Raw genomic sequence first — 25485 nt, 5'->3', positions numbered from 1 at the left:
CGCCTTCGGGCACGGGAGTGGGGGACGACGGGAGTAACAGTGGTAGTTCCATAGGGGAAGCTTCGATAGAGTCCATAGACTCGTAGACGGGTTCGTCGATATCCCTGTCGTCGTCCCCACATGGGGCGAGATGGCGTACGGAGACAGTAGACTCGCGGCCATCCGCCGTTAACATGCGAGCATGCTCGGGATTAGCCTGGAGGACCTGCACCTTGTCAACAAGGGGGTCGTACTTGCTAGCGCGAACCGCTCATTTGAGATAGGCGGGCCCCGGTTCAGCGAGCCAGCTGGGTAAAGATTGGATACTGCCGGAGCTTCTAGGGTGGTGGAACAGTCGTTCGTGAGGAGTCTGGTTGGTGGCAGTACATAGGAGAGCCCGGATCGAGTTTAGAGCGGCAGGTAGTGACCACGCCCATTTATCGAGGCCTCGGCCGAAGGTCCGAAGGCTTAGCATGACGGCCCGCCATATAATCCCATTAAAGCGTTCGATCTGTCCATTCGCTTGGGGCCGGTACGGGGTGGTGTAGCTCGAAGCGACATTATGCTGGAGCAAGTAGCCCCTCACCTCCTGGGACAGGAACACCGCACCCCGATCGGTATGCACGTAGGCCGGATACCCGAACATAGAAAACAAATTCTGCAGGCACCGAATAACCGTGGCAGCCGACATATCCCCGCACGTGTAAGCAAAGGGGAATCGGGAATACTCATCGACGATAGTGAGCAGATAGCGAGAGTTGCTCGACATTGGCAGCGGCCCTTTGAAGTCCATCGCCAAGCGCTCCCACGGTCTAGTAGCCCTAACGAGTGTCCCCATAGGGGGGTTATAAAAACGCGGTTTGAGTTCCGCACAGATCGCGCAATCACGGCAGATGCGGCGGATGTCCTCAATCGAGTACGGCAGATTGCCCGCGCGCACAAAATGCGCGAAGCGCGTTACCCCGGGATGACACATAGTGCCGTGCAAAGTGCGCAGCCCCTCCAAAGTTACAACCCCCGCGCAAGTGGCCGGCCTCGATAAGGCGTCAGCGACCAGGTTATCCTTCCCCGGGCGGTATTTGATGGTGTAGCAGAAGTCGGCGAGTTCGATACGCCAACGGGTGATTTTCTCATTCTTAATGCGCTGAGCATGTAAGGTGTCGTACATAAACGCAACACTCTGTTGGTCCGTGATGATTTGGAAACTCCGCCCAAGCAGATACGGCCGCCATCGCCGAATTGATTCGACGATCGCGTACACTTCCTTTTCGACAGACGAATGCCTCCGCTCGGCGGAGGTGAGAGTCCGCGAGAAGAAAGCCACAGGGCGGCCTCCTTGGGAGAGAGTCACCGCTATCGCATGATCCGAGGCATCACTCTCCAAAACGAAAGAGGCACTCTCGTCAATCGTTGCGACAGCGGCGCCAGCGATGTCGACTTTAAGGCCCTCGAAGGCCGCCAGGGCGGCCGGGCCCATGGGGAAAGTGTAGCAGGCCACGAGGGGGCGGAGCTTCACGGAGAAATTTTGCACCCACTTTGAGTAGTGGGCGAACAGCCCTAGAGCACGTTTCAGCGAAGCCCAATCGCTAGGCGGAGCCATATCGAGCAAAGGGCGCAGACGCTCCTTATCCGGAGAGACGGAGCCATGGGTCACGGTGTACCCCAAAAGGTCTACCATGCGTAGAGAGTATTGACACTTCGCCGCATTCATGGTTAGGCGATATTTCCGCGCGACCTCGAAGAAGCGTTTCAGATTAGCGTCGTGATGCTCCTGGTCATACCCACAAACCGTAAGATTGTCCAGATAGACAAAGACATCGGTCAAATTCTCCTTCGCAACGAGGTCATCCATAGCTCTCTGAAAACAAGCGACGCCGTTCGTTACCCCAAAGGGAAGTCTCGTGAACTGGTACAACCGCTGACCCGATTCAAAGGCTGTAAAGACGCGATCAGCCCTAGAGATGGGGACTTGATGATACGCACTACGCAGATCGAGAGTGCTATAAACGGAATACAGGGCCACCTGGCGTACCAGGGCGTCCATCCCCGGTAAGGGGTAGGCATCCAGCTGTGTAAAACGATTAATCGTCTGCGAATAGTCGATTACCATACGCCGGCGGTGGGCCTCACTCCGCACCACTAAGACTTGGGCCCGCCACGGTGACCTACTGTGTTCTATGATACCGTTCTTTAAGAGCAGGGCCATTTCTTCCGCAATGAATTGCGCGTCCGCGCGAGAGTAACGCCGCGATTTGACGGCTACAGGGGTACAATCAGTGGTCAGGTTGGGGAACAGTGAGAGTGGCTCCATGTCCATTTGAGAGAGGGCACACACAGCGAGCGTGTCCGGCCCTCCGAAGTCTATTTCCAAACGTCCATGCCGCTTAAGGAAATCAAGTCCTAACAGAACGTCAGCGCATAAGGCCGGTAATACCATGAGATACACGTCCGGGAACGTGCGTCCCTTTATCACAAGTTTCAATCGACACGCCCCTTTTGTGCTCAACCGAAGTCCCTGAGAGGCCATGAAGATCCGGCGGGTTGTCCCGAGAACCGGCCACCCATGTTGATGCACGAGTCGCTGATCGATAAAACTATCCGTGGACCCCGTGTCAATCAAAGCTTGCGCAAAAACGCCCGCGACCGTGAGCGGAATGATGGCCTGCGCTAGGCCGGCAGACCCGGCAGGTATAGTTCCGGCCGGGCGAGAAGATCGCGCCTCGCGGGTGGATCCCACGCCGGCTGCAATCCTTTGGGCAGCGTCGGCAGGTTGGGCCTCAGCAGGAGCATTGAAGTCAGTTGGCTCATCAGCAGTTTCATTCGCCAGAGTGGGTGCGTGTTGGTCGTAAGAGCAGCCGCCAGATGGCGCTCGAGCCACGTGAGAAAGATCTCTGCCTTCAGCAGATCCATATGTCAAAGTGGGTACATGTAAATCGTAAGAGCCGCCGCCAGATGGCGCTCGCGTCACGTGAGAAAGATCTCTGCCGTCTGCAGATTCACATGCCAAAGTGGGTGCATGTAATTCGTAAAAGCTGCCGTCAGATGGGGCTCGTGTCACGTGCTGCGTTTGCCGCACTTCGAGAGGAGTTTCCAAAGCAGAAGCATGTCGCTTGTTTGAAGTAGGCGTTCGAACGCCAGTCAAGGTCGGTCGCGCTGTGACCAGTCGCGTTCGCGCCATTTGTTTCGGCGGCCCGATGTATCTCACCAAGGTCGGGCGGGTAGCCAGAGGCCCGCGAGAAGGAGAGCGGCTCTTCAAAGCCGAGTGAGGTGCCCCGTCCGGCGCTCGATCCGTTGGCTCCGCGATGAGCCCATTCAAGGTCGCGCGGGGATGCGTGCCCCGAGCGGCCTTCCTGCAGACCTTTGCAAAATGGCCCTTGGTGGAGCACAGGTGACATGTCGCCTCCCGGGCCGGGCATTCAGAGCGAGGGTGCTGCCGATTTCCACAAAAATAACATTTTGCATACCGGTCAGGCCGTGGCCGGGCAGCGGTGGCAGCAGTGAGGCCGGAAGCGGAGTCCGCTTCAGGAGCTCCCAGAGACTCGGCCGTAGTCGTGGTCGGGTCCCCCTCCGTATCCTCGGCGGTAGCCCTCTCAGGTCGCGCGAGTTGCGAGGTCCCCGCCACGACTCGTGGGTGATCATATGCGGTCAATTGTTCTCGGGCATCTGTGTATACGCGTGCCAGCCGTAGTGCTTCTGTAAATGTCAGATCCGCGACCTCCAAGAGTCGGAGCCGCAAGACTCCAGAACTAATTCCGGAGATGAATGAATCTCGGAGCAAGTCGTCCTGCACTTGCTCGTGGGTCCGGACATCCTGCACGCAGTCTGCCAACAGGTAGCGCAACTCCTGCGCGAAGCGATCGATCGATTCAGATGGTTGCTGTCGCCGCTGAGAGAGTTGATGCCGGCCATGCACAGCACTCCGTGTCTTTACGTAGAGGCGCTTCAGCTCGGCTAGAGCCGTAGCGTACGTCCCAAATCGAGAAATGTTCCGGGAAACAGTGTGATAGACCTTCGACTGTAACACGGACAGCTTTATCGCAGCGGTGGGCTCAGTTTCGTGAGCAGCAAAGTAATTCTCCAGCGTGTTGAGCCAGTGAGCGAATTCCGATGCTGATCCCTCAGCTTGAGGGTCGGCTCCGAGAATCGGTACCACGATCATCTTGTGGTCAGCCATTCCGGCGATCTAAATGATATTAAATGTCGTGAAAATCAAGCTCAGACACGACTTGACCTCTGGGTAGGTTTAATATCATTTAGATCTGCAGTACATCCTGTAAGAATACATGCATGCAACAGACATTAAATCAGAGCATTTCATGAGCAGCAATGGTTGATTCAATATAACAATGGTTAGCGCAGCGCATTGTCAGCGCAGCATTTGGGGGCGTACATACCATTCAAACTACAGGACTATGTCACAGTGAGTTCCGCTGGAGTGTCCGCGCGCCCCGGTTGTCCCGGGTCTTATAGACGCCCCTTGCGTAGCGAGCACCCCTGGGTTCACCTTGGTATAATTTCACTACAACAACGATGGAGCATCAGAAAGAACGCAGAAAGACAAAGATGGAGTTATCAGAAGGAACACAGAAAGACAAAGATGGAGTTATCAGGAGGAACGCAGAAAGACAAAGATGGAGTAATCAGGAGGAACGCAGAAAGACAAAGATGGAGTTATCAGGAGGAACGCAGAAAGACAAAGATGGAGTTATCAGGAGGAACCCAGAAAGACAAAGATGGAGTTATCAGGAGGAACGTAGAAAGACAAAGATGGAGTTATCAGAAGGAATGCAGAAAGACAAAGATGGAGTATCAGAAGGAACGCAGAAAGACCAAGATGCAGTATCAGAAGGAACATAGAAAGACAAAGATGGAGTATCAGAAGGAACGCAGAAAGACAAAGATTGAGTTATCAGGAGGAACGCAGAAAGACAAAGATGGAGTATCAGAAGGAATGCAGAAAGACAAAGATGGAGTTATCAGGAGGAACGTAGAAAGACAAAGATGGAGTTATCAGGAGGAATGCAGAAAGACAAAGATGGAGTTATCAGAAGGAATGCCGAAAGACAAAGATGGAGTTATCAGGAGGAACGCAGAAACACAAAGATGGAGTTATCGGGAGGAACGCAGAAAGACAAAGATGGAGTTATTAGGAGGAACGCAGAAAGACAAAGATGGAGTTATCAGGAGGAACGCAGAAAGACAAAGATTGAGTTATCAGAAGGAATGCCGAAAGACAAAGATGGAGTTATCTGGAGGAATCTGGATATGATTCAGATGAACGGATATCCTACTCCTACTCACAGATGAACGTATCCTACTCAGATGAATAGACGAACAGGTGTGAAAATATAGCCTGTCCACCGAGGTAATGAACGAAGATTTTGAAGCCTTCAAATGAGCATTTATAGTAGTACGTGTACGTTGTTGGAATGTTATACTTGAAATCTATAACCTCAACATGTACATCATGTAGTAATGCAGCCACGATGGACAAAATGCCTTTTGCTAGGCCTGAAAGTGACGAATCACCTTAAGGAAATTGAGAACGAGTGGAATACTAAGTGAAACCAAGGTTCTGCGTTTCAAAAAGGGTTGTTTACCAACGAGGAACGCCTTTTAATAGAAACAATGTTCGAGGATATAGTGGTTCCAAAACATTGGGTAGATATTGAGAACAGGACGTTGCTCTTGGCCATCGCACAATTCCCTGCTGCCCGCAAGTGCCAGCTTAGTTCCAGGCATGTGTGACAAGGGCAGGCTCACAGGCCATTCTGAGTCGATTACTTTTGTCCAACGTATAACAGAGCTGAAGGCACACCCAGAAGACGCTTCCTTTCATGCAAGAAATGGAAACCCAACGAGCTGCACTTCCTAAATATATGCGAGGTGTGTTTTAAGGTTGTTCACGATAAGGTAGAGGTCATACGGCATCCCATTTAAGGCTTGCATTGCATCCATGCTCTATGAACCGAATCTAGATGTATTTATACAACTGAGAATTTGCTTCAAATCCACATCACATTTGCGCAGCTTTACACAATTAAACATTCGTGGCCTATTTTGAAGGATCACGGGATTCCAGATGGCTGTGAATAAAGGAGCATCTCCGAAGTGGAACCTCAGCGCTCACCTTCCATTCATTCATTCCCCCTCCTTCCTCGCCTGCAGAAATGTCACAGAGTCCATTGTCTCGGGGCCTTCCACACAGGATTTCAAATCTTCTGCCAATCGTCACCTCAAGGTCTCTTCCCTTTCCTCTACTGAGTTTATAACAACACCATCTCAGACACTATATTCTCACCTGTCTGAAATTCCTCTCACTGTGTCATGCGCATCTGTCCGTATGAATTGTCCTCCCGTTGTTTTTTCTTGCCGCTATTTTGTCTGTTGATCTGTTGCCCCCCTCCCTGTTGCTATGCTCTTCCACGAGCCTCGACATCTGCATGAAAAACACCCAACAACTCAACTTTCACTCATTTGGGAATGCAGCCATATGACTGAGCTCTCACAGGAAATGCCATAATTCATTTAGACAAGACATGAAGAAAAAAAAGTTGGCAATGATATGGACAACTAGAACAGCACTCGGTAGCGCGCATACCTCCGCTGGGCTGAACAGTTTATGTTTTGTATCCCACTGATAGGCCGGATCTGGATTCGGACTTGAACTAAAATCTAATCAGCTTATTCTTGTCAACTAACCAACTCATCCACCAAGATTTGTTATAATCCGTCCACAACTTTTTTAAATATCATGTAATATATCGCTTTTTGCCCGATCTCTCAATGGTGAAGAAGCACTTCAAAATTAAATAATTCTCGTATCCGAATCCATATTCAGATAATCACCAAAATCGAATCGATTAGTCTTTGTCAGACACAACCTGTCCACCAAGTTTCGTCCAAATCCGTCCACAACTTTTTGAGATATCCTGCTATATATAATTTTTGGCCCTATCTCCCAATGGTGAAGAATGACAAAAAATTATACGAGCCGAATCCGGATCTTCACGAAAATCTAATAATTTCGTCCTTGTCACATGCGCTACCTCTCTCCCAAATTTCGTCCAAATCCGTCCACAACTTTTTGAGATATGTTGTTCACAAACGGACAAATGGACAGACAAACAAACAGACAGACAGACAGACAGGGGTGAAATCATAACCTCCACCCACCTTTGGTGGCATAGGTAACAAGAAAAAGAGCAATCAGAGATTGCAAACCCTCGCCAGGATGTATTTACAGTGTTTTTTAAGGCTTTTGTGTTAAAACGAATATGGCGGCCAAACCACGTGTCCAATGACGTCATCATCATTTTTTTTCTAAACTAATTTATTCCTAGATTATGCTCAAGAAATTTCATTTTCATCAGATGAAGTTTTGTACTTGTCGAATTATGACGTCATAACGCAGGCACCTATGACATCATCATTAACATTTTAGTCCCCATGGAGAGTTCTTTACAATGAGCGATGTCTCCATTTTTTCGATTCAGCGCTTTCGGAGATATAGAGGTGCAATGTTTTTCGGTTTTTCCAAGATGGCGGCCGAACCACGTGGCCGATGACATCATCATTATTTTTTTTTCTCCACCACTTTATGCCGACATGGCGCTCAAGAAATTTCATCTTGATAGGATGAAGTTTTGTACTTGTCGAATTATGACGTCATAATGGAGGCACCTATGACATCATCATTAACGTGTTTTATTCCCCATGGAGAGTTCTTTACAATGAGCCATGTCTCATTTTTTTTTCTGTTCGGCGCTTTCCAAGATATAGAGGTGCAAAATTTTTCGATTTTTCCAAGATGGCGGCCGAACCACGTGACCTTTGACGTCATAATTACCATAAAAAATTCTACAGGTGGAGTTGCACCTGTGGTGAAAATTTCCTGTCAATCGGACCAACGGTTGCAGAGAAAATCATATTTATTCTGTGCGGACAAACAGACAGACAGACAAACAGACAAACAAACGGACTCAAATGCAATACCCTCTCCTCTGGCGAGGGTAATAAATAATAAGTAACCTGAAAGAATGATTTTACAATTTGACATTCACTAATTGAGGAACAAGAAGACGATGAGGGACAAGAAGACGATTGTATGAATGATGGTCGAAGGCATTATGATTATCATTTTGATTTTGGCGCACTCCCTGGTTCCTTTGATGGATTCAACTGTAGTGAGAGTTCTCAGTGTTTGTAACCGGTGCACTTAGAAGAGTTCCTCACAATGAGCTGCTGTTTGGACAAGTGCCTCGGCCTGAAAAAAATCTCTCAGCCCCTCTTTATAAAGCTCAAAAAGGAGATCTTGCCAAACTATTCTGTGAGCCTCTGTGGTCCAACTCCAGGCCAGGGTGAAGTTTCATGGATTTATAAATAAAGCTCTTTTTTGTTTGGCTGCTTTCTTCCCAATACTGTAATGCGTTTTGTAGAAGAACAAGCTTCTTTATTAAATAACTTGTAGTTATTGTCCGTTCTTTCAGATCTGATGATGTTTGACACCAGCCTGTTTCCACCTGCTTGGTTACAGGCCTCATCATAATAGACTTGCCAATGAAGATGAAAATTATGTCTTGTTTAAAAAAATTTTTAAAGATGACTTGAGGTCATCCCCAGAGGTGCCGCTCTTGATGAAACTTCTGCATCCCCTCCAGCTGAGAACGCTGCCCTGGAAAAGGACATAGACGGTTTTCCCCCACCCGCATTGGTCTCGGCTCGTTTCCTTGGGGCCCTAACCAATGCCGGCCCAAAGGTTAAAATTCTGACGTCTTTTGGACAGAAAGTGCCTCGGTTCCAGAAAGTGCTCCGATTCCCTACCCTCGTAACCTTTCAGAAAAGACAGATGCAGGGAAAGAAACCTAGCTTTGTGCTCCAACGGTTTACCTGTAGAACATCTTACGTTGCCCACCTCTTCTCTACCACCTTCTATCAGTGAACTTTTAGTTTGGCTACAAGGGAGACCTGGGTGCTGGGAATGAGACTAATCGTGCCTCTTTGGATCGACAGTCATCCCTGTTCATGGTGGAGGATGAGAGGCAAATTCGACAAAATGGCGGACATTGAACACCACACACGTATGTAGTGTTTCAAGTTTCTTAAGGAAACTCAACATTTCATATGATCATGGATACAGTGAAGGGAAAGGAAGTTTTTTGTTGACCGAAAGAAAACTTTTCATTATGTTCATTCGTGCAAAGTATCCAATGACTTTGGGGTCAATGAGAAATAATTTTCTTGAGTTGAACTGAACAACAGTTCCACAATAAACCATTGAGTCGACATTGTTGTGGAGCAAGCTAAAATATTGCTGTATCTCAGCCTCAGAATTTATAACTTATATTTGAATGTCTTACCTTCAGGAAGGCAGTCGGGGTGTTGTTGTTTAGGTCCAGAAAGCCCACCCGTATCAATAGGGCAGGCCACCATCTGGCCGGTCGGCTGTTGGTCGGTTGGCCGATCTGTTGCCTTGCCAACAACTTTCTTCAAGGCGCTGTCAGCAGTGGTTGCAATTGTCACCAGATGTGGAGACTTTGCTAAAGATGTAGGCCAAGTAGAAACTTCATGCAAAGGTCCAGATTGTTTCCCAGCTCCTGGAATAGAGGCTGAGTCTCCACCAGGTTCTGGTTTGGCCATAAATGTAACAGCCTCAGAGGCAATGAGACTACTGGGCACTGATTTGGAATCTGAGTATTCAACGGGTGTCAGTACTGAGCCAGAATTTTTGTCAGGTGTTTTCACAGACCCAGAATGTATTTCAGGTATCTCTGCCGAGCTCGAGTGTCCATCGGGCACCTGTGCAAAGCCAGGCTGTTTTTCAGGTGTCTTCACTAAGCTAGAGTGCCTGTCAGGTGTCTGCGCTGCACCAGAATCACGCTCGTGTGTTTGTGCTGACCCAGAAATTCTGACGGGTGTCTCCATTGAGTCAGATTCTTTGTCTGGTGTTTGCACCGAGTCTGAGTGTCTCTCGTGTGTTTGTGGTGAACCAGATAGCGGATCACGCTTTTTATCTGAACTAGATCGTCGGTCAGGTATTTGAACTGAGCCAGAGTGTCTGTCAGGCCTTTGCATGGTGCCAATGCCTTTTAATGTGGCAGGTCCTCTGGTGGATTCAGTTGGAGTTATTTTTGAATCTTGTATAATTTTTGAGGTATTGTCTTTCCCCGTAATTGATGTTTTGTCTGTTTCCATTGATATTGCGGGCATGACTGTGTCTGGTTTATTACCTGAATGAACATCAAGCGTTGGCCTTTTTGGACGAGGTCCAACATCACTTGAGGAGTTCTTGACATTCGATGGGGATATAACCACAAGATTTAAATGTATCGAAGAACCTGCTTCCTGTTTTTTTAACGATTCATCGACACTATTTTTGGTTGGTTTTTGTGTTGGCATCTCTCTGTGATCTCCATTCGTTTGCCCCAACTGTAATTTGTTGCTTGTGTCATTGTTCATGCTTGATGCAACAAATTCTGCCAGGTCAATTTCAAAATTGGAGTTACCTGGAGTTGGACTCGGGTTAGATTCGGGCCTCTCAGGTGTAAATGTCTTCTTAAGTCTGACTGTTGCAACCTCCGTGGGAGGAGGTTGGGTTTTGACCTCGACACCTGAATCAGCGGTGATAATCCGTGGGATACTCAAATTTTGTCTCCCTTCACCATCAGATTGTGGTCTTTTTCTGGAGCCTGGGGCCACGCCATCATCCATAGAATCCAAGCCGGTCGTACCGTCATCACCTATTGATATAAACAGCAAATAATGATTGGTTATTTAATTTAATGATTACAACATACAAATATGTGTCCAAATTACCTTCTGACAACACAACAGTTCTTGGGCCTGAAGGTTATATTTCTAATGTTTTCTACCAATGCCTGAGACGTTGCCATCATCGGCAGTGCTTTTATATTTTAGCTGTCTACTTTGGATTCGGTACGTGGCCTGACTATAAACTATCAGATTGATACTTTGCAAGCAGGGCGTTGGATCACAACATGAGCCACCCCTTGGATAGATGCAAAGCTGGCTTCCCCGTCTACTGGCATTTTTGGTGGAGGATAAAGATACACAGTGTATATGGACAAAGAGTACCGTAGGCAAATTATAACACATTGCATAACTTCTGGAAATTCCTGCCCTGACCTACAGAGTGACACTGCATTAGCTGCTCAACCACAGGCCTTACCTTTAACCAGGCACAATGATGATGGAATGATTGCAGTGTCCGCTTTGAGTCTGGGAGGTCGGCGGTTTCAAACTGACCCCAGCAGAGTCGTAATAAAGCCTTTAACTAAAAATGGTATGTGCTGCTTCCTTGCTTGACGCTCAGCATTTAGAGTAAGGATAAACAACCATAGGTTGGTGACCGTTGCACATGCTTGATGGGCATAACGGCCTCCTCCTGCATTGATGTTCCTTGTAAAGAAACTCATATTATTTGGAAAAGGTGGCACGCCAAAGAGCCAAACTCATAACTGACTTTTGGTCCAATATGCAGACGAACATAAAAACTCATGTACACTACTATTCGTTTAACGACCATTTCCCCATATCAGGACAAATGGATATTAGTGTGCATGCGTATACATACACTGTATATATACAGTGCATTCAGAAAGTATTCAGACCCCTTCACTTTTTTCACATTTTGTCATATTGCAGCCTTATTCTGAAATCGTTTAAATTCATTTTTTCCCTCATCAATCTACACTCAATACCCCATAATGACAAAGAGAAAACAGGATTTTAGAAAAGTTTTGCAAATTTATTAAAAAGAAAAAACTGAAATATCACATTTACATAAGTATTCATACCCTTTGCTACGACTCTTGAAATTTATCTCAGGTGCCTCCCATTTCTCTTGATCATCATTGAGATGTTTCTACACCTTGATTGGAGTCCACCTGTGGTAAATTCAATTGATTGGACATTATGATTAGGAAAGGCACACACCTGTCTATATAAGGTCTCACAGCTGGCAATGCATATCAGAGCAAAAACCAAGCCATGAGGTCGAAGGAACTGCCTACCGAGCTCAGAAACAGGATTGCCAGAGGGAAGCCAAACAGTTCAATCTTGGTTTCATCAGACCACAGAATCTTGTTTCTCACAGTCTGAGAGTCCTTTAGGTGCTTTTTTGCAAACTCCAAGCGGGCTTTCATGTGTCTTTCACTGAGGAGAGGCTTCCGTCTGGCCACTCTGCCGTAAAGCCCAGATCGGTGGAGTAGTGCAGTGATGGTTGTCCTTCTGGAAGTTTCTCCCATCTCCACACAGGATCTCTGGAGCTCAGCCAGAGTGACCATAGGGTTCTTGGTCACCTCTCTTACCAAGGCCCTTCTCCCCTGATTGCTCAGTTTGGCCGGGCGGCCAGCTCGAGGAAGAGTCCTGGTTGTTCCAAACTTCTTCCATTTAAGAATCATGGAGGCCACTGTGCTCTTGGGAACCTTCAATGCAGCAGAGATTTTTTTTGTAGGCTTCCCCAGATCTGGGCCTCGACACAATCCTGTCTCTGAGCTCTGCAGGCAGTTCCTTCGACCTCATGGCTTGGTTTTTGCTCTGATATGCATTGTCAGCTGTGAGACCTTATATAGACAGGTGTGTGCCTTTCCAAAGCATGTCCAATCAATTGAATTTACCACAGGTGGACTCCAATCAAGGTGTAGAAACATCTCAAAGATGATCAAGAGAAATGGGAGGCACCTGAGCTAAATTTCAAGTGTCATAGCAAAGGGTATTAATACTTATGTGAATGTGATATTTCAGATTTTTCCTTTTAATAAATTTGCAAAACTTTCTAAAATCCTGTTTTCTCTTTGTCATTATGGGGTATTGAGTGTAGATTGATGAGGGAAAAAATGAATTTAAACGCTTTCAGCATAAGGCTGCAACATAACAAAATGTTCAAAAAGTGAAGGGGTCTGAATACTTTCTGAATGCACTATATATGTATATATATACTGTATATATATATAAATATATATATATATATATATATATATATATATATATATATATATATATATATATATGTTACGGAATCGGGCGACGGCACTCCCCTTAGCAAGGGGGGTTTAATCCCCTTGTCTTGTTAAGCTGGCCGACTCCGTTCCTGGTACCTGTAACGCTCTTCTGCGGGGTGGAACTGATCAGGGTTATTGGTCCAGGGTTTATCCCGAATACCTTTATCAGTCCCTCCGCAGAACAGGGAGACAAGTACCGCTCGAACCACAGACAAGATGGTATTTTGCCGAGTGGTTTAGCAATCCGCGGTTCGAGCCCTTATCAAAGGACTAAACCCGATTAAAAGCGGTTCTGCCGAAATCGCGCCATAGGTACTCAATTGGGAAAAGACAAAGACGATCGGACGAGAATGAAAACCAAGAATAAGGAGGAACAGGTATTTATTATTAATTATGTACAAACCCAAAGAAGAAACGAAGGTAATTTACAGGACGGAGAAGAAGAAGATACACAGTGCAATGCTTAACTATACAGGCTTAATTACCCCAGGGACAAGACGAACAGAACAAACTCACGTACACTAATGGGGAATTGCAGGCAGGAATGAATGGCTGGAAGGAGAAGGTTCAGGTCCGTGCAGAATGGCAGGTCTGGAAGCGAGCAGCCGCCGACTCCCCGCACTCGGGTTCACACGGCAGGGCTGCTCGAAACAGCGTGTCAGCGCTTCACGTGGCAGGGACTGTTTGAAGCAGCGTCTCGTAGCTTCACGCGGCAGGGGCGACTCTCTTGAACCTTCTTTGTCCAACTCCAAAAACCTTGCGCGTCTTTCTGTGCTCCTTTCTCATCTGCTTCTGAAGCTCAGCTCCTGGTCGTGCCTTCTCCTTGCTCGTCTGCGTAAGCAGTCCCTTCTCTTGCTTTTATTGACCTTGGCCGTATGAAGCCGCCGGACCCGATGACACGCCTGCCTGTTTGCTCACCTCGGCGCTGGTTGGCTGGCAAGGGCTCTTTTGCTCCACCTTTGGTGACAAGATGGGGGCCATGCCCGTACTCTGACGGCTCCTCCCCCCTCCTTGGCCTCGTGCGTAATGGAGTTTGGGGCGATGTGAGCTAGTAAACACCCAATGCAACGGCGGCGAACGCCGCCTTACTGGCACTTTTAGGAGGCCACGGAGATATTTCAAGGGATCCTATCTTATTTGATTTGATGCAACGCAGAGTCAACTATTGGGAACAGGTCCTTAACTGAAACACATAATAATGATATAACGATTGAGAGGTCCTATGGTGTCCTACGTGTTGCAATGTGGACTAGCTAAGGTGCAATTATTTCAATTAACAGCTAATTAAGGGGAAATGTACACAGGGGTTATTTATAAGGGAATTTACTACTAAATTTACATGTGAAGGTTCTAAAAACCGCAACAATATATATATATATATATATATATATATATATATATATATATATATATATATATATATATATATATATATATATACTGTATATATATATATAGTATATACATACAGTAAGTTCTCCCACCTGGATGAACAGCGTGACGATATCGTCATGATGACGTCATGACTGCATCCCAAGAAGGGTCTCTTGCAGTGCAAAGATGCCAAGATCAAATGCTGTCACCAAGCAGATGAAAAGGAAAGCTACCGTCTTGTTTTCCCCTTATTAGGGCTCATCAGGGCAACGCATCGCTGTTCCATCCATTTAATGAACTAGGGCATGCCCGTACTATATCTATATCTAAAATTATATCCCCCCCCTCTATTTACATGAAATGGTTTGGTTCATGAAATGTTTTGGTCCATTCGCAACGCCAAAGCGAACGGCGAACGCTTTACATGAAATGGTTTGGTGCATGAAATGTTTTGGTCCATTCGCAACGCCAAAGCGAACGGCGAACGGCTTGCGAGTACAGTGACAATCCCCCCGGGGTTTTTATTAGTTTTAAAACATAGTTTAACGCCAACATAGCGCCAACATAGTTTGCAAACGTGAAATAAATGAATACGCTCTCAAATGTGCCATCCGAGGCAGAGTGTGTCCGCCACGTTCGGCACACGCGATAGCTCGCTGCTCTCTGATTGGTTGAATCGTTTTTTGGACATAGCTCGGTAAGTAATTGTCCGATTAATATGAAACCTTGAAAAGGCACATCCTCGGGTCCCCAGCAATATACCTGGCAAGTTTAAAGTATATCGGACCCGTGGTTGTCGAGAAACAGCGGTCACAGACAAACGTACAAACGTACAAACAAACAAACACACAGAGATTACTGGAATTATAGATAGACTAGGGCATGCCCGTACTATATCTATATCTAAAATTATATCCCCCCCCTCTATTTACATGAAATGGTTTGGTCCAAAGCGAACGGCTTGCGAGTGGTGACAATCCCCCCCCCTCTATTTACATGCAATGGTTTGGTCCAAAGCGAACGGCTTCCGGAGTTTGGTAAAGAAATCGCCATCGCGTGCACAAACGCGCAGGAAAGCGAATGAAACGCAAATTCGTTTTTATTAGTTGTAAAACATAGTTTAACGCCAACATAGTTTGCAAACGTGAAATAAATGAATACGCTCTCAAATGTGCCATCCGAGGCAGAGTGTGTCCTCCACGTTCGGCACACGCGATCGTTCGCTGCTCTCTGATTGGTTGAATCGTTTTTTGGACATAGCTCGGTAAGTAATTGTCCGATTAATATGAAACCTTGAAAAGGCACATCCTCGGGTCCCCAGCAATATACCTGGCAAGTTAAAAGTATATCGGACCCGTGGTTGTCGAGAAACAGCGGTCACAGACAAACAAACGTACAGACAGACAGACAGAGATTACTGGAATTATAGATAGATGAAGCCTTCCGGCCTTTCATATGGGTTAATGATACACCCCTAACTGTGATTGGTGAGAACGCCAGATCGAGTCCCATTGCAGCTCTTGCTGCACGATCTGGTACCAGCATGTGCCATATCATTATGGACACATTGTCTTCCGTCTCACCAATGACAACTCAGACATCACTGATGTTTAAACACAGATGGACTTCTGGGGCTAGAGTCATGACGTAATTCTGACGGTGTCGTCACAGCGTTCGTCCAGGTCAGATACCTGCATTAATCATCATATAACTCCCAGCCACTTAAATGCAGGCTCTTGATGAGTGACATGACAAGGTGGAACAAATAAATTGTACACCTACCGGGATGCGTGGTGAACAGAACATCGTGACTCCAGCGTCCGACGCGATTTCCTTGTGCAACCCGCACCGACAGCTTGTACGTGGTGCCTGGAGCAAGGTTGGAGATGGTGAGCTCGGTTTCCCTGGTGACTTTGTACTGATATCGGTCATTGTTTTTCTTCCTCCGGTAGCGAACGCGATACTCCCTGTTAATGCGCACGGTACATCAAAATGAGCTCATTGTGCCATGAACGCAGCCTTCCTCATGAATGTGACACTTTCACCACGCTCTTTCTCCATGGTGATCCTGCTCACATTTTCAGTTATCCTGCCACTTATGAACAGAGGTTGACTTTGCTCAGCAAATGTTGCATGGTTTGTAATTATCAAAAGAATATCAAATGTTTATACATTTTCATCTACATTTTAATCTACATTTTAATCTACATTTTAATCTACATTTTAATCTACATTTTAATCTACATTTTTATCTACATTTTAATCTACATTTTTATCTACATTTTTATCTACATTTTTATCTACATTTTATCTACATTTTTATCTACATTTTTATCTACATTTTTATCTATTTTTTAATTTTTTAATTTTTTAATTTTATTTTTATTTTTAATTTACTTTTAATTTATTTTTAATTTATTGAATTTTGATAATTTTAATTTTAATTTTAATTTAATTAAAAATTGTATTTTATTAAAATTTTAATTCAATTTAATTTATTTTTAATTTAATTTAAAATTTATTTTTAAATTTAAATTTATATTTTGAAATGTTTATACATTTTATTTCTACATTTTTATCTATTTATTTTGATACAAAAAGAATATCAATTTTAGCTCTTACACGAGCCTCGATCTGGTATACAAAAAAAATAAATGTAAATGCATGTTGGACTCTTTATGCTCATGGAGCAGGAATGGTTACGCATCAAATATGATCTCAATCACGTGTGCAGAGTGTACTATAAAATAGTGTGAATGGATTTATCAGATGTAAATGTTTTATTTGTAATTAATCTTTACGACGATCGCTGTCATGCACTGAATGTGATCGGAGAGGATTGATCTTCTGACTATCCAACAGGATGATGATCCATAGGAGGCATGTGCTATGGTCACGTGGGTTTACAAAGGGACGGAACACGTCGATGAATCGGCAGGAAACTGATTGATGAAAGCATAATGCAAACTGGTCCGGTAAAAACAGTGCTTCGCATCATGTTAGAGTGTGGACGCCAAGCACAAATTGGTCGAGACCTATGTCCCCCAAATATTTTTTCAAATCCAATCACAAAGCAGATTTTCATCCTATCAGTCTTTCAAAAGCTAGAAAAGTGTCATTTTGAAGGACTGTGATTGGACGAATATCTGGTCTCTGACTGGATAAAGATCTGCTGGGGTGGCAGTTCCAGTGACTCAGTTTATTTTTCCGCTTCTGCAGTGACAGCAGATGTTCTGACCAACGCAAGTTAATTTTCTCCTAAATATAATGACAAATACAGTTAGAAATCGTGTAAACGGTAAGGGGGCATGACACAAATAACACACCGACACAGATTGCCTTTGATTGATTACTATTTGTATAATTATTATTATCATTAACAGAGAACGCACCTCCCGGGTGGGTTGAGTTTGCGCATCACTTGCTGAAAAAAGACTACACATGTTTGCGTGGTGTGGACTTACTTTAAAGGTTCTACCTGGTCTAAAGGGAATGTTCAATTTGTAGTTATAGGGGCTAAGGGGTCGAAGGGTCGACTCTCTCAAACATGTAAAACGGATCTGAAAAGGTCCAAGTGATCTAAAGCTCCAAATGGTCAAGGGTCCAAACTGCCTAATCTGTGAAGGATATAAGGGGTCAAAATGGTGTTAATGTCTAAGAGGTATAAAGGGACTGACGGTGGGTAAAGGTCTAAAAAGGGCGAAGGGATCTAAAGAGAAGAAATGCTCTTAAAGGTAAAAGGGGTCTTATGGGGTCCTAAAGGGTCTAAAAGGTCTTCGGGATCTTTAAGGTCCTTAGGGGTTTTCTGGGTCTTTTGGGTCCCTTGGGTTCTTTTTGGTCGTTGGGGTATTTTGGGTCGGATCATAATACAGGAGATAACTGACTCTCACCAAGACCGTCGACTTTGTGGGAAAGGTCCTTGGGATATTTTGGGTCCTCTGGGTATTTGGGGTCTTTTGGGTCCTTTCAGGTATTTTGGATCCTCGGGAGGAGGGTGGGGTGGGGGTGGAGGGAAGGGGTTGAATAATTTGGGTCCTCTGGGTCTTTGGGTTAAGTATTTCAGGTTATAATTGTGGGTGGCGTCAAGTCAGCTGTCCAACCAATGGGTGAAGAGCGGACAAACTTACAAGCACTTGCTCCATTATACATGTATATAGATTATCAAGGTGAATGATGCATTTCTTTTGTACGCACGATCATCAATCGGAGCCTTTCTCACCGTGTGCTGCCCTTGTTTGGAGGAAGTCCTATGGTTTGCCAAGTGATTGTTGCCTCTTCTGGCGATACCACAGTGACGAGTACCTTCTTTGGTACAAGGAGCTCACCCTTAACTGTGGTTCAATAACAAATAATGTTATTAGCAATCTTGCCACCATTCATTAACTTTACAGGAACCTCAGCAGAATGTAGAGGATTTGAGACTTGGGGATCTGTGTGGTAGCTATCCTTAACCCTCAATCAGCATGCCAGATTGATTGTCCTCACATGGTTAGCACCGCACATCACAAACAATAATGATGATGGAACATGCTCCTCATTCTGACCTGTAGGGTCTCGCTTGGTGTGTGCAGCGCGAAACATGGGCACACTCGCTCCCAGCACATTCAACGCTTGCACCGAGAACACCTGCACAGACTCGGGATCTGGAACAACAGGGCAGAAGCCTGATCTCTGGACATTATGGGTCATGAGAAATCAATTTACTTTTTCAGTCTTCCTTTTCACCTTCAAAGACCTTTTGGAGGGGAACAGGGACCATCAAGCCAGCTGATCCATCTGCAACAAACTTTGTGGGGCCTACTCTCTTTCAAGATTCTGACTTTAGCCGGAGCGCTCTTCCAAAGGCATACTGTTGTGAAACAACAACAACAACAACAACAACAGGCATTTTAAGGCCATTTTCCCTGCAAGAGCGGGGGTTAGCCTTGCGGTCCCCATGACAATCTTCTCCATTTTGCCCTATTTTCTGCATCTCCCCTTGTTAACCCCCTTGCCCGCATTTCTTCTTCCACCACCTTTAGCCAAGTCTTTCTCGGTCTTCCCCGTCCTCTACTTCCTTCTACATTCATTTCCATCACTCTTCTCAACCAGTCACTTTCATCCTTCCTCAACACACGACCAAACCATCTCAACCTGTTCCTCTTCACAGCATCAATCACAGGCTCTATTCCCATCATCTTTCGCAATTCATCATTTGTCTTCCTCTCTCTCAACGATACTCCACACATCCACCGAACCATTCGCATTTCCACCCTTTCCAACCTTCGTTGCTGCTCTACGTTCATTGCCCATGTCTCGCTCCCATAAATCATAACACTTCTCACACATGCAGCATACACCTTTCCCTTCAGCTTCAACGACACTCCCCTAATCATCAGCACGCCACTCAGTTCCAGAAACTTCTTCCATGCACATCTCACTTTAGCAACCGTTGCCGAGTCTGATCCACCTTCTCCATTCGGCATGTCTCCTAGGTAGCGCTCTTCCAAAGGTCTACTGTTGTGAAAGATACCTAGAAATGTTTAATGTCCATATGATTGCAGATAGGACAGCTAGCTCAACATAGCATGCTCCTTGATGCAACACATTATATTGGCACTGGGATGGCAGATTTTGTCGGATCTCATTTTTGAGTTAGTCAAAGACAAAACCGAGAAAGCTCAGAGACAAACAGACTGGCAAAGCATATTAATCTCCCCCAAAACATTCAAAGCTCATGTCATGCTACCGTCATGACCAGATGAGTTGTTGATTTGACCTTTTGTTTCCCCATATGGATATTGTGTACATGGCGGATCATAATACAGGAGATAACTGACTCTCACCAAGACCGTCGACTTTGTGGGAGAAGCGATGTCCAGGCAGGTGTTCAAATCTCATAGGGTGTCCAGGTATTCCGAACCCGACAAAATAACCCCGAACCCGGCGCCAGTCTGTCTCGGAGCCACTGAATGGGCGCTGCCAGTTGAGCTGCGACCAGTTGCTGCCCGTGTGGACTTTTACCACTCGAGGTGGTCGAGGAGCACCTATTTCTGTGGAGCAAACGGTGGCAATGTGATGATGCGATTGCCATTTGGAAAAAGTGTACATTAAGGATGCAGGTCATGTGACCTTTAGTCAAGTCGTCAGCCTTGAAGATTATAATAACATTCCATAAAATTACGATTATAATAACATTCCAGCCTTCATCCCAATCACAAAATGACCCTGGTTCGTACCTCCGATTGCACCCACCTGTGATTTTGGCGGTGATTAGTCCAGAGTATGTGGGATCATGTGGTACCGGAGATACCCACGCACCACCTAGAGGGCATCACAGCACACTCGGTGAGAATCCGAGCGAAGTTCTTGGCTTTTTCACTTCGCAACCACAGATGGCATTGACTTGGGTCCGTAAGGGAGCTGTCCTGGCTGATTGCACTTTTAAACCAATTTTAACAACTTTTGTTTTGATTACTGCACGAAATATAGTTTCCATATGACAAATCACTTTTTTGCATACTTTGAAAATTTCAAACTTTTAATTGAAAACTTTCTTTGTGTTTGATTTTTGAATTTTTTTAAATTTAAATTTAATTTTTTTATTTAATTGAATTAATTAATTTAATAATTTAATAATTTAATAATTTAATTTAATTTAATAATTTAATAATTTCAATTAGAATTTTGTTTTGTGTTTAATTTTTGTTTTGTTTTTTGAATTTGAAAATTGACAACTTTTTCACCCTTGCCATCACTTGTGTTGTCTGTGGCACCAAAAGTATAGTACGTCACGTGACGATTTTATGGGGAGATGAACCTGCTAATGTGTTGGTAGGATAGCTCAGCGGTAGAGTACAGGCCTTTTTTGCTCTCTCGTCTGGATTTGATTACCGACGTGACTAACTGTAACTCTGGTGTTTTGAAGGCAGGGCCTGTGTTGTTGACTGCACTGTCCCTTTGATGGGATGTTTAGCACTCAGGACCATCTGGCAGCATTAGCTGGTGGAAATGATAGATTCCATTTTTTCCGCTGACGCGGACCAACTCTAGTCCTTATATAGACTGGTTTTCCTTTGTATACACTTTGCAGTCGCCTACTAAATGTCCTGATGGCAATTTGGGATGGCCACGAAACTGCTTCTTCCCAAAATCCCACTAAGTTAATTTTTTTAAGAACGTTTCCTTTCAAAGAGTTGTAAGCTACTACTACTACTACTACTTTCCCATATTATAAATCTTACTATATTTCACTAAATGTCCGTCCGTCTATCTGTCTGTCTGTCTGTTTGTTCGAAGGTACCGTAAAAACTGCTGAACCGATCTCAACGATATTTTGTGTGGATAATCCTGGGATCTCCAGGAGTAAAATAGGCTATTTAGTTTTCCCAATTTCACCTTTGGTCTCCAGCATTCTCAGGTTTGGATTCACGCATAACATCGCGTTTGCATAACGTTCATTGTTCTCATTGTGACTATATTGTTTTTCCGAGTGCCGCACAAACGGCTGCACCTATCACTGCACAGCTGCACCGATCGAACTCGGTGACCTCGGCCAAAGACCTTTTATAAGGACACGGGTTGAATCCCTGCTTGAGAGAATTGTAACCCATTGCAACTGAAGGAAACACGTATCGGGAGTACATACGACATAGCGATTGTGAACGCGATTAGTTTAATCTCTACATGAGAGAACTCCACATAGCTATTTGGGCGGTGAATACGCTAACAGATCGCTGTCTCCATCGATCTTGCCAAGGCCGTAACAGCTATCGGCTCAAAATCCTTTTAACTGTTGATTTGGTAGTTTTTACAATGAAGGAAACACGTATCGGGAGTACATACGACATCGGGAGGACTAACTGCACGCGTCTTCAGTATCAAGCTTAAATCTCTCATGGCGGATCTGAAGAGCGGAATGCTTGGAGAAGTGGTGGGTTACTTCGGCATGAAGGAGGATCAAAAACGTGGACTCCGACACTGCCACATCTTGCTGATACTTGCTCCCGCATGACGTTATTTTCCTGGGTGCCGCACAAACGACTGCACCGATCGAGATTTAACGGATGATGTTTATATGAATCGTTTAAAAGAAAAAAAGCCTTCAATTTCTGATATTTAGCCTTTTCATTTGGGCCTCCCAATTGAAGCCCCGCCCGTAGGGCGGGTACCGTTGCTCGTAATAAAAATAAATCTTTATTGTCCCATATTCAGGGAAATTATTCTTTGGTGACACCGTAAGTTGACCATCATTAAAACATAAAACACAAAGGGAATAAGAAAACGAAATAAAAATATATAAAATGTAAAATAAATATGAAATAAATATAAAATATGGAAGATGGACGAAGCAGCAAAATGTCTAGGAATTTGAATTTAGCATTTGAATTGCACATGGTACAAATGACCTTTTGAAAATGTTCTTCTTCATCCTCCTTACACGAAAGCGTCTCCCTGATGGCAGTTTTTCAAAAAGTCCGTTCAGGAAATGACTTTCATCGGAGCACACCTGCACTGCCTTCCTTTTCAGTGCCCGCAAGTGTAAAGACTCCAGACTGGTTGAAGGCCCACCCACTTTAAATACCAGTGTAATGACCTTTCTCAATCGTGACTTTTTTGTATACTGAATCGAGGCTCGTGAAAGAGCTAACATTTATTTCACAAACAAATCAACCAGACAAACAAAATATATAAAAAGAGGGAGTGGAAGACAAGATGGGGAGAGAAGGGGAAGCACACAAACACAACATTTGAGAGCATGGAGATGTGTGGGAGGGAGAGGGCTTGGGGGGAGGAGGCGTGGGAAGGGAGGGGTGGGGGAGGGAGAAGTATAAAACACAAGGACACCAAGGACTTCCAGGACAGAAGTTGGTATTTCAAAAAAGTGGATTTGGGGTGAAATTAGCGGGGGTAGAAAAGATCAAGGTTTTGGATGGGGGAAGATAAGAGATGGTGGTGAACAGCTGTTTTAAAGCAAAAGAACTTATTCCGCACATTAAGATAACTGTACCAGGAAATCAAATTAAATGACAAAACACTGATCAGTAAGGAATTTGTTAACATCCGCATCACACGTGAGCTAACACCAAATGAATTCAACTTCCTGAGAAGATACAATCTTTGCATTGATTTCTTGTACATAGCATCAGTATTTCCATCAAAAGTTAGCTTGTTATCAATAAATGTGCCCAGGTATTTAAATTTGCTAACAATTTCTACCTTATCACCATTTATGGTTGCAGGCTCATGATTGTGACCTTTCCGAAATTCCAAAATCATCTCTTTTGTTTTGCACACATTCAGAGTAAGACAAAAGTCCCCACACCACTTACTCAATGTGTCAGTCTCATCGATTGACACATTGTTGTCCTGTGCAAATTAGGAGGTTGGTTTGTAGTGAAGTACAATATCATTTTGACGAATAATTCCAAAAACAGTTGTAGAAGCTCACGTGAAGGGATCTCCACGCGGTAGACTGGTTGACTCAGGCCACGTCGGTTCTCCGCCCGGAGGAGAACGAAGTACGGGAAGCCAAAATCTGCACGACCTGCAAAGGCAAAACAATGCGGATCCATGTCAGGACATTCCGTCTTTTCCTTCCCCGTCAGTCTCCTCGAGATCGTGAAGCATCGTACCCACATCACGGATGAGGTACGAGCGCACGCTGGCAGGAAGTGCCACGCTCTTCAACTGATGGAGGTTCTGCCCATAGCTGAGTCTGTACGAGGTCACGGGGCGCTCCGCAGTGAGCCGTGGAGGACTCCATGTCATCCAAAGCCCTCGGCCAGCAGAGAGGACCTTGAACTGGCGTGGACGCAGAGGGTATCCTGGCAATAGAACATTGGTCAGCTCTCGCGATGTAAGTGCACCTGAGTCTTTCTCTTAAATGAAGAGGTATTTGATTAACAATAAATGTTAGCAGATGTTCCTGATATAATCATAGTACCAGGGTGATAGATAGTACCTAATACAACAGGCAGCACAAATTGCTTTAATATGGAGCAACCACTGATTGTCCTTATGTCCTAAAGATGTGCATTGTGCAGTAAAGGAGAATCTATTTAAATGTGGTCGGGGAGGATAAATTGGGAAAAGTGAGAAGGAAGGATGATAGAGGAAAAGGAGGGTATTTGAGTGTGGGCGGAGAGGAAAGAGAAGGGAATAGCGGACATAAAGGAATTGGCATGTATGGAGTCTGGGTGGTTGGAGGAGTGGGGGTGGAGGGGGCGAGGAGTAAGTTCATAAAATGCATTGGGTTCTTATTTATACCATTTTGTTCCAAATTTCCATTTTGAGCAACACAACTTGATTTCACATTTGTTTGGATCTTTGCTGAAGACAAGTTGATACGCTCTTGGTACGTCAGTCTAGCATGGCCAGAGTGGGTTCCATTTTGGGGATCGGAGGTATGGGCTGGCATGATGAGACAAAATAACCAATTTTGTGCAAATGAGGTTTGGGAGAGAGGAACCATTCCAACAATGTGTTGGCAGGATGGCGGAAAAACATGCACACTCGCCTACAAGCAGTCTAGCCTGGGTTTGAATCCTGATCGGCTACAAACTGCCATCCCGGAGCATCACAGGCAGGGTGGTTCATCAATATGTGTGCCATCCCCCAAATTAGTTGGTGGAGGTAAATTAAAGATGGGCAAGCTATCACCGGGACAATGCGCAAATTCCAAAATCCTGCCATGACTTCCAGTATTGGAGTGTTGGCCGATGTAGGATTTTAACCGTCGCCATAGTAACTGCTTGGGCAACACCGACACTCTGTATGGACGATGCAGCACGGTACATGATCTTCTTCTATTGCATGCAGCACAAGCCTGTAGGAATTAAAGCAGGAATTTGTAACTTGTTCATGGTGCCAGCGATAACTTTGCGAAGGACACCGTGGGATCTTTAACGTCCACCAACAAATACTGGGAGACGCGATGCCAGTTTAACGTCCATCCGAGGGACGGCACACACACATTGATGAATTACCCTGAATGTGAAACACCAGGATGGAAGTTTGTAGCTCGGTTGGGATTCAAACCCAGGCTAGGCAGCTTAGAGGTGAGTGTGCGTACCTGTAGGCTGTACGTCATATACATGATCTGATCTGTGTAGTTTCGAGTTAAAATGGT

The 25485-nt window shown here is 45.2% G+C and overlaps 1 protein-coding gene across 4 annotated transcripts in view; it reads right to left on the bottom strand.

The window, feature by feature from the left end:
- LOC137423548 (netrin receptor DCC) overlaps nucleotides 1-25485 on the bottom strand; it is a 102054-nt gene that overhangs the window by 73086 nt on the left and 3483 nt on the right. The window contains exons 2-9 of one of the 4 annotated variants that reach the window (XM_078774074.1): nucleotides 23994-24181; nucleotides 23806-23901; nucleotides 20610-20678; nucleotides 20201-20407; nucleotides 18920-19018; nucleotides 18595-18706; nucleotides 16158-16342; nucleotides 9339-10718 (exon numbers count right to left, since the gene is read on the bottom strand). In XM_078774074.1, coding sequence (XP_078630200.1) covers nucleotides 9339-10718; nucleotides 16158-16342; nucleotides 18595-18706; nucleotides 18920-19018; nucleotides 20201-20255 — 1831 coding nt within the window. In that variant the 5' untranslated portion in view covers nucleotides 20256-20407; nucleotides 20610-20678; nucleotides 23806-23901; nucleotides 23994-24181. Of the gene's footprint in view, nucleotides 1-9338; nucleotides 10719-16157; nucleotides 16343-18594; nucleotides 18707-18919; nucleotides 19019-20200; nucleotides 20408-20609; nucleotides 20679-23805; nucleotides 23902-23989; nucleotides 24182-25485 lie in introns of all 4 variants that reach the window. The other 3 variants (XM_068110824.2, XM_068110825.2, XM_068110826.2) reach the window with 3 other exon arrangements.

The sequence above is a fragment of the Myxine glutinosa genome, chromosome 3 (assembly GCF_964187855.1).
Source record: "Myxine glutinosa chromosome 3, kmMyxGlut1.1, whole genome shotgun sequence".
NCBI lineage: Eukaryota > Metazoa > Chordata > Myxini > Myxiniformes > Myxinidae > Myxine > Myxine glutinosa.
This window is presented reverse-complemented; position numbering and strand designations above follow the sequence as displayed.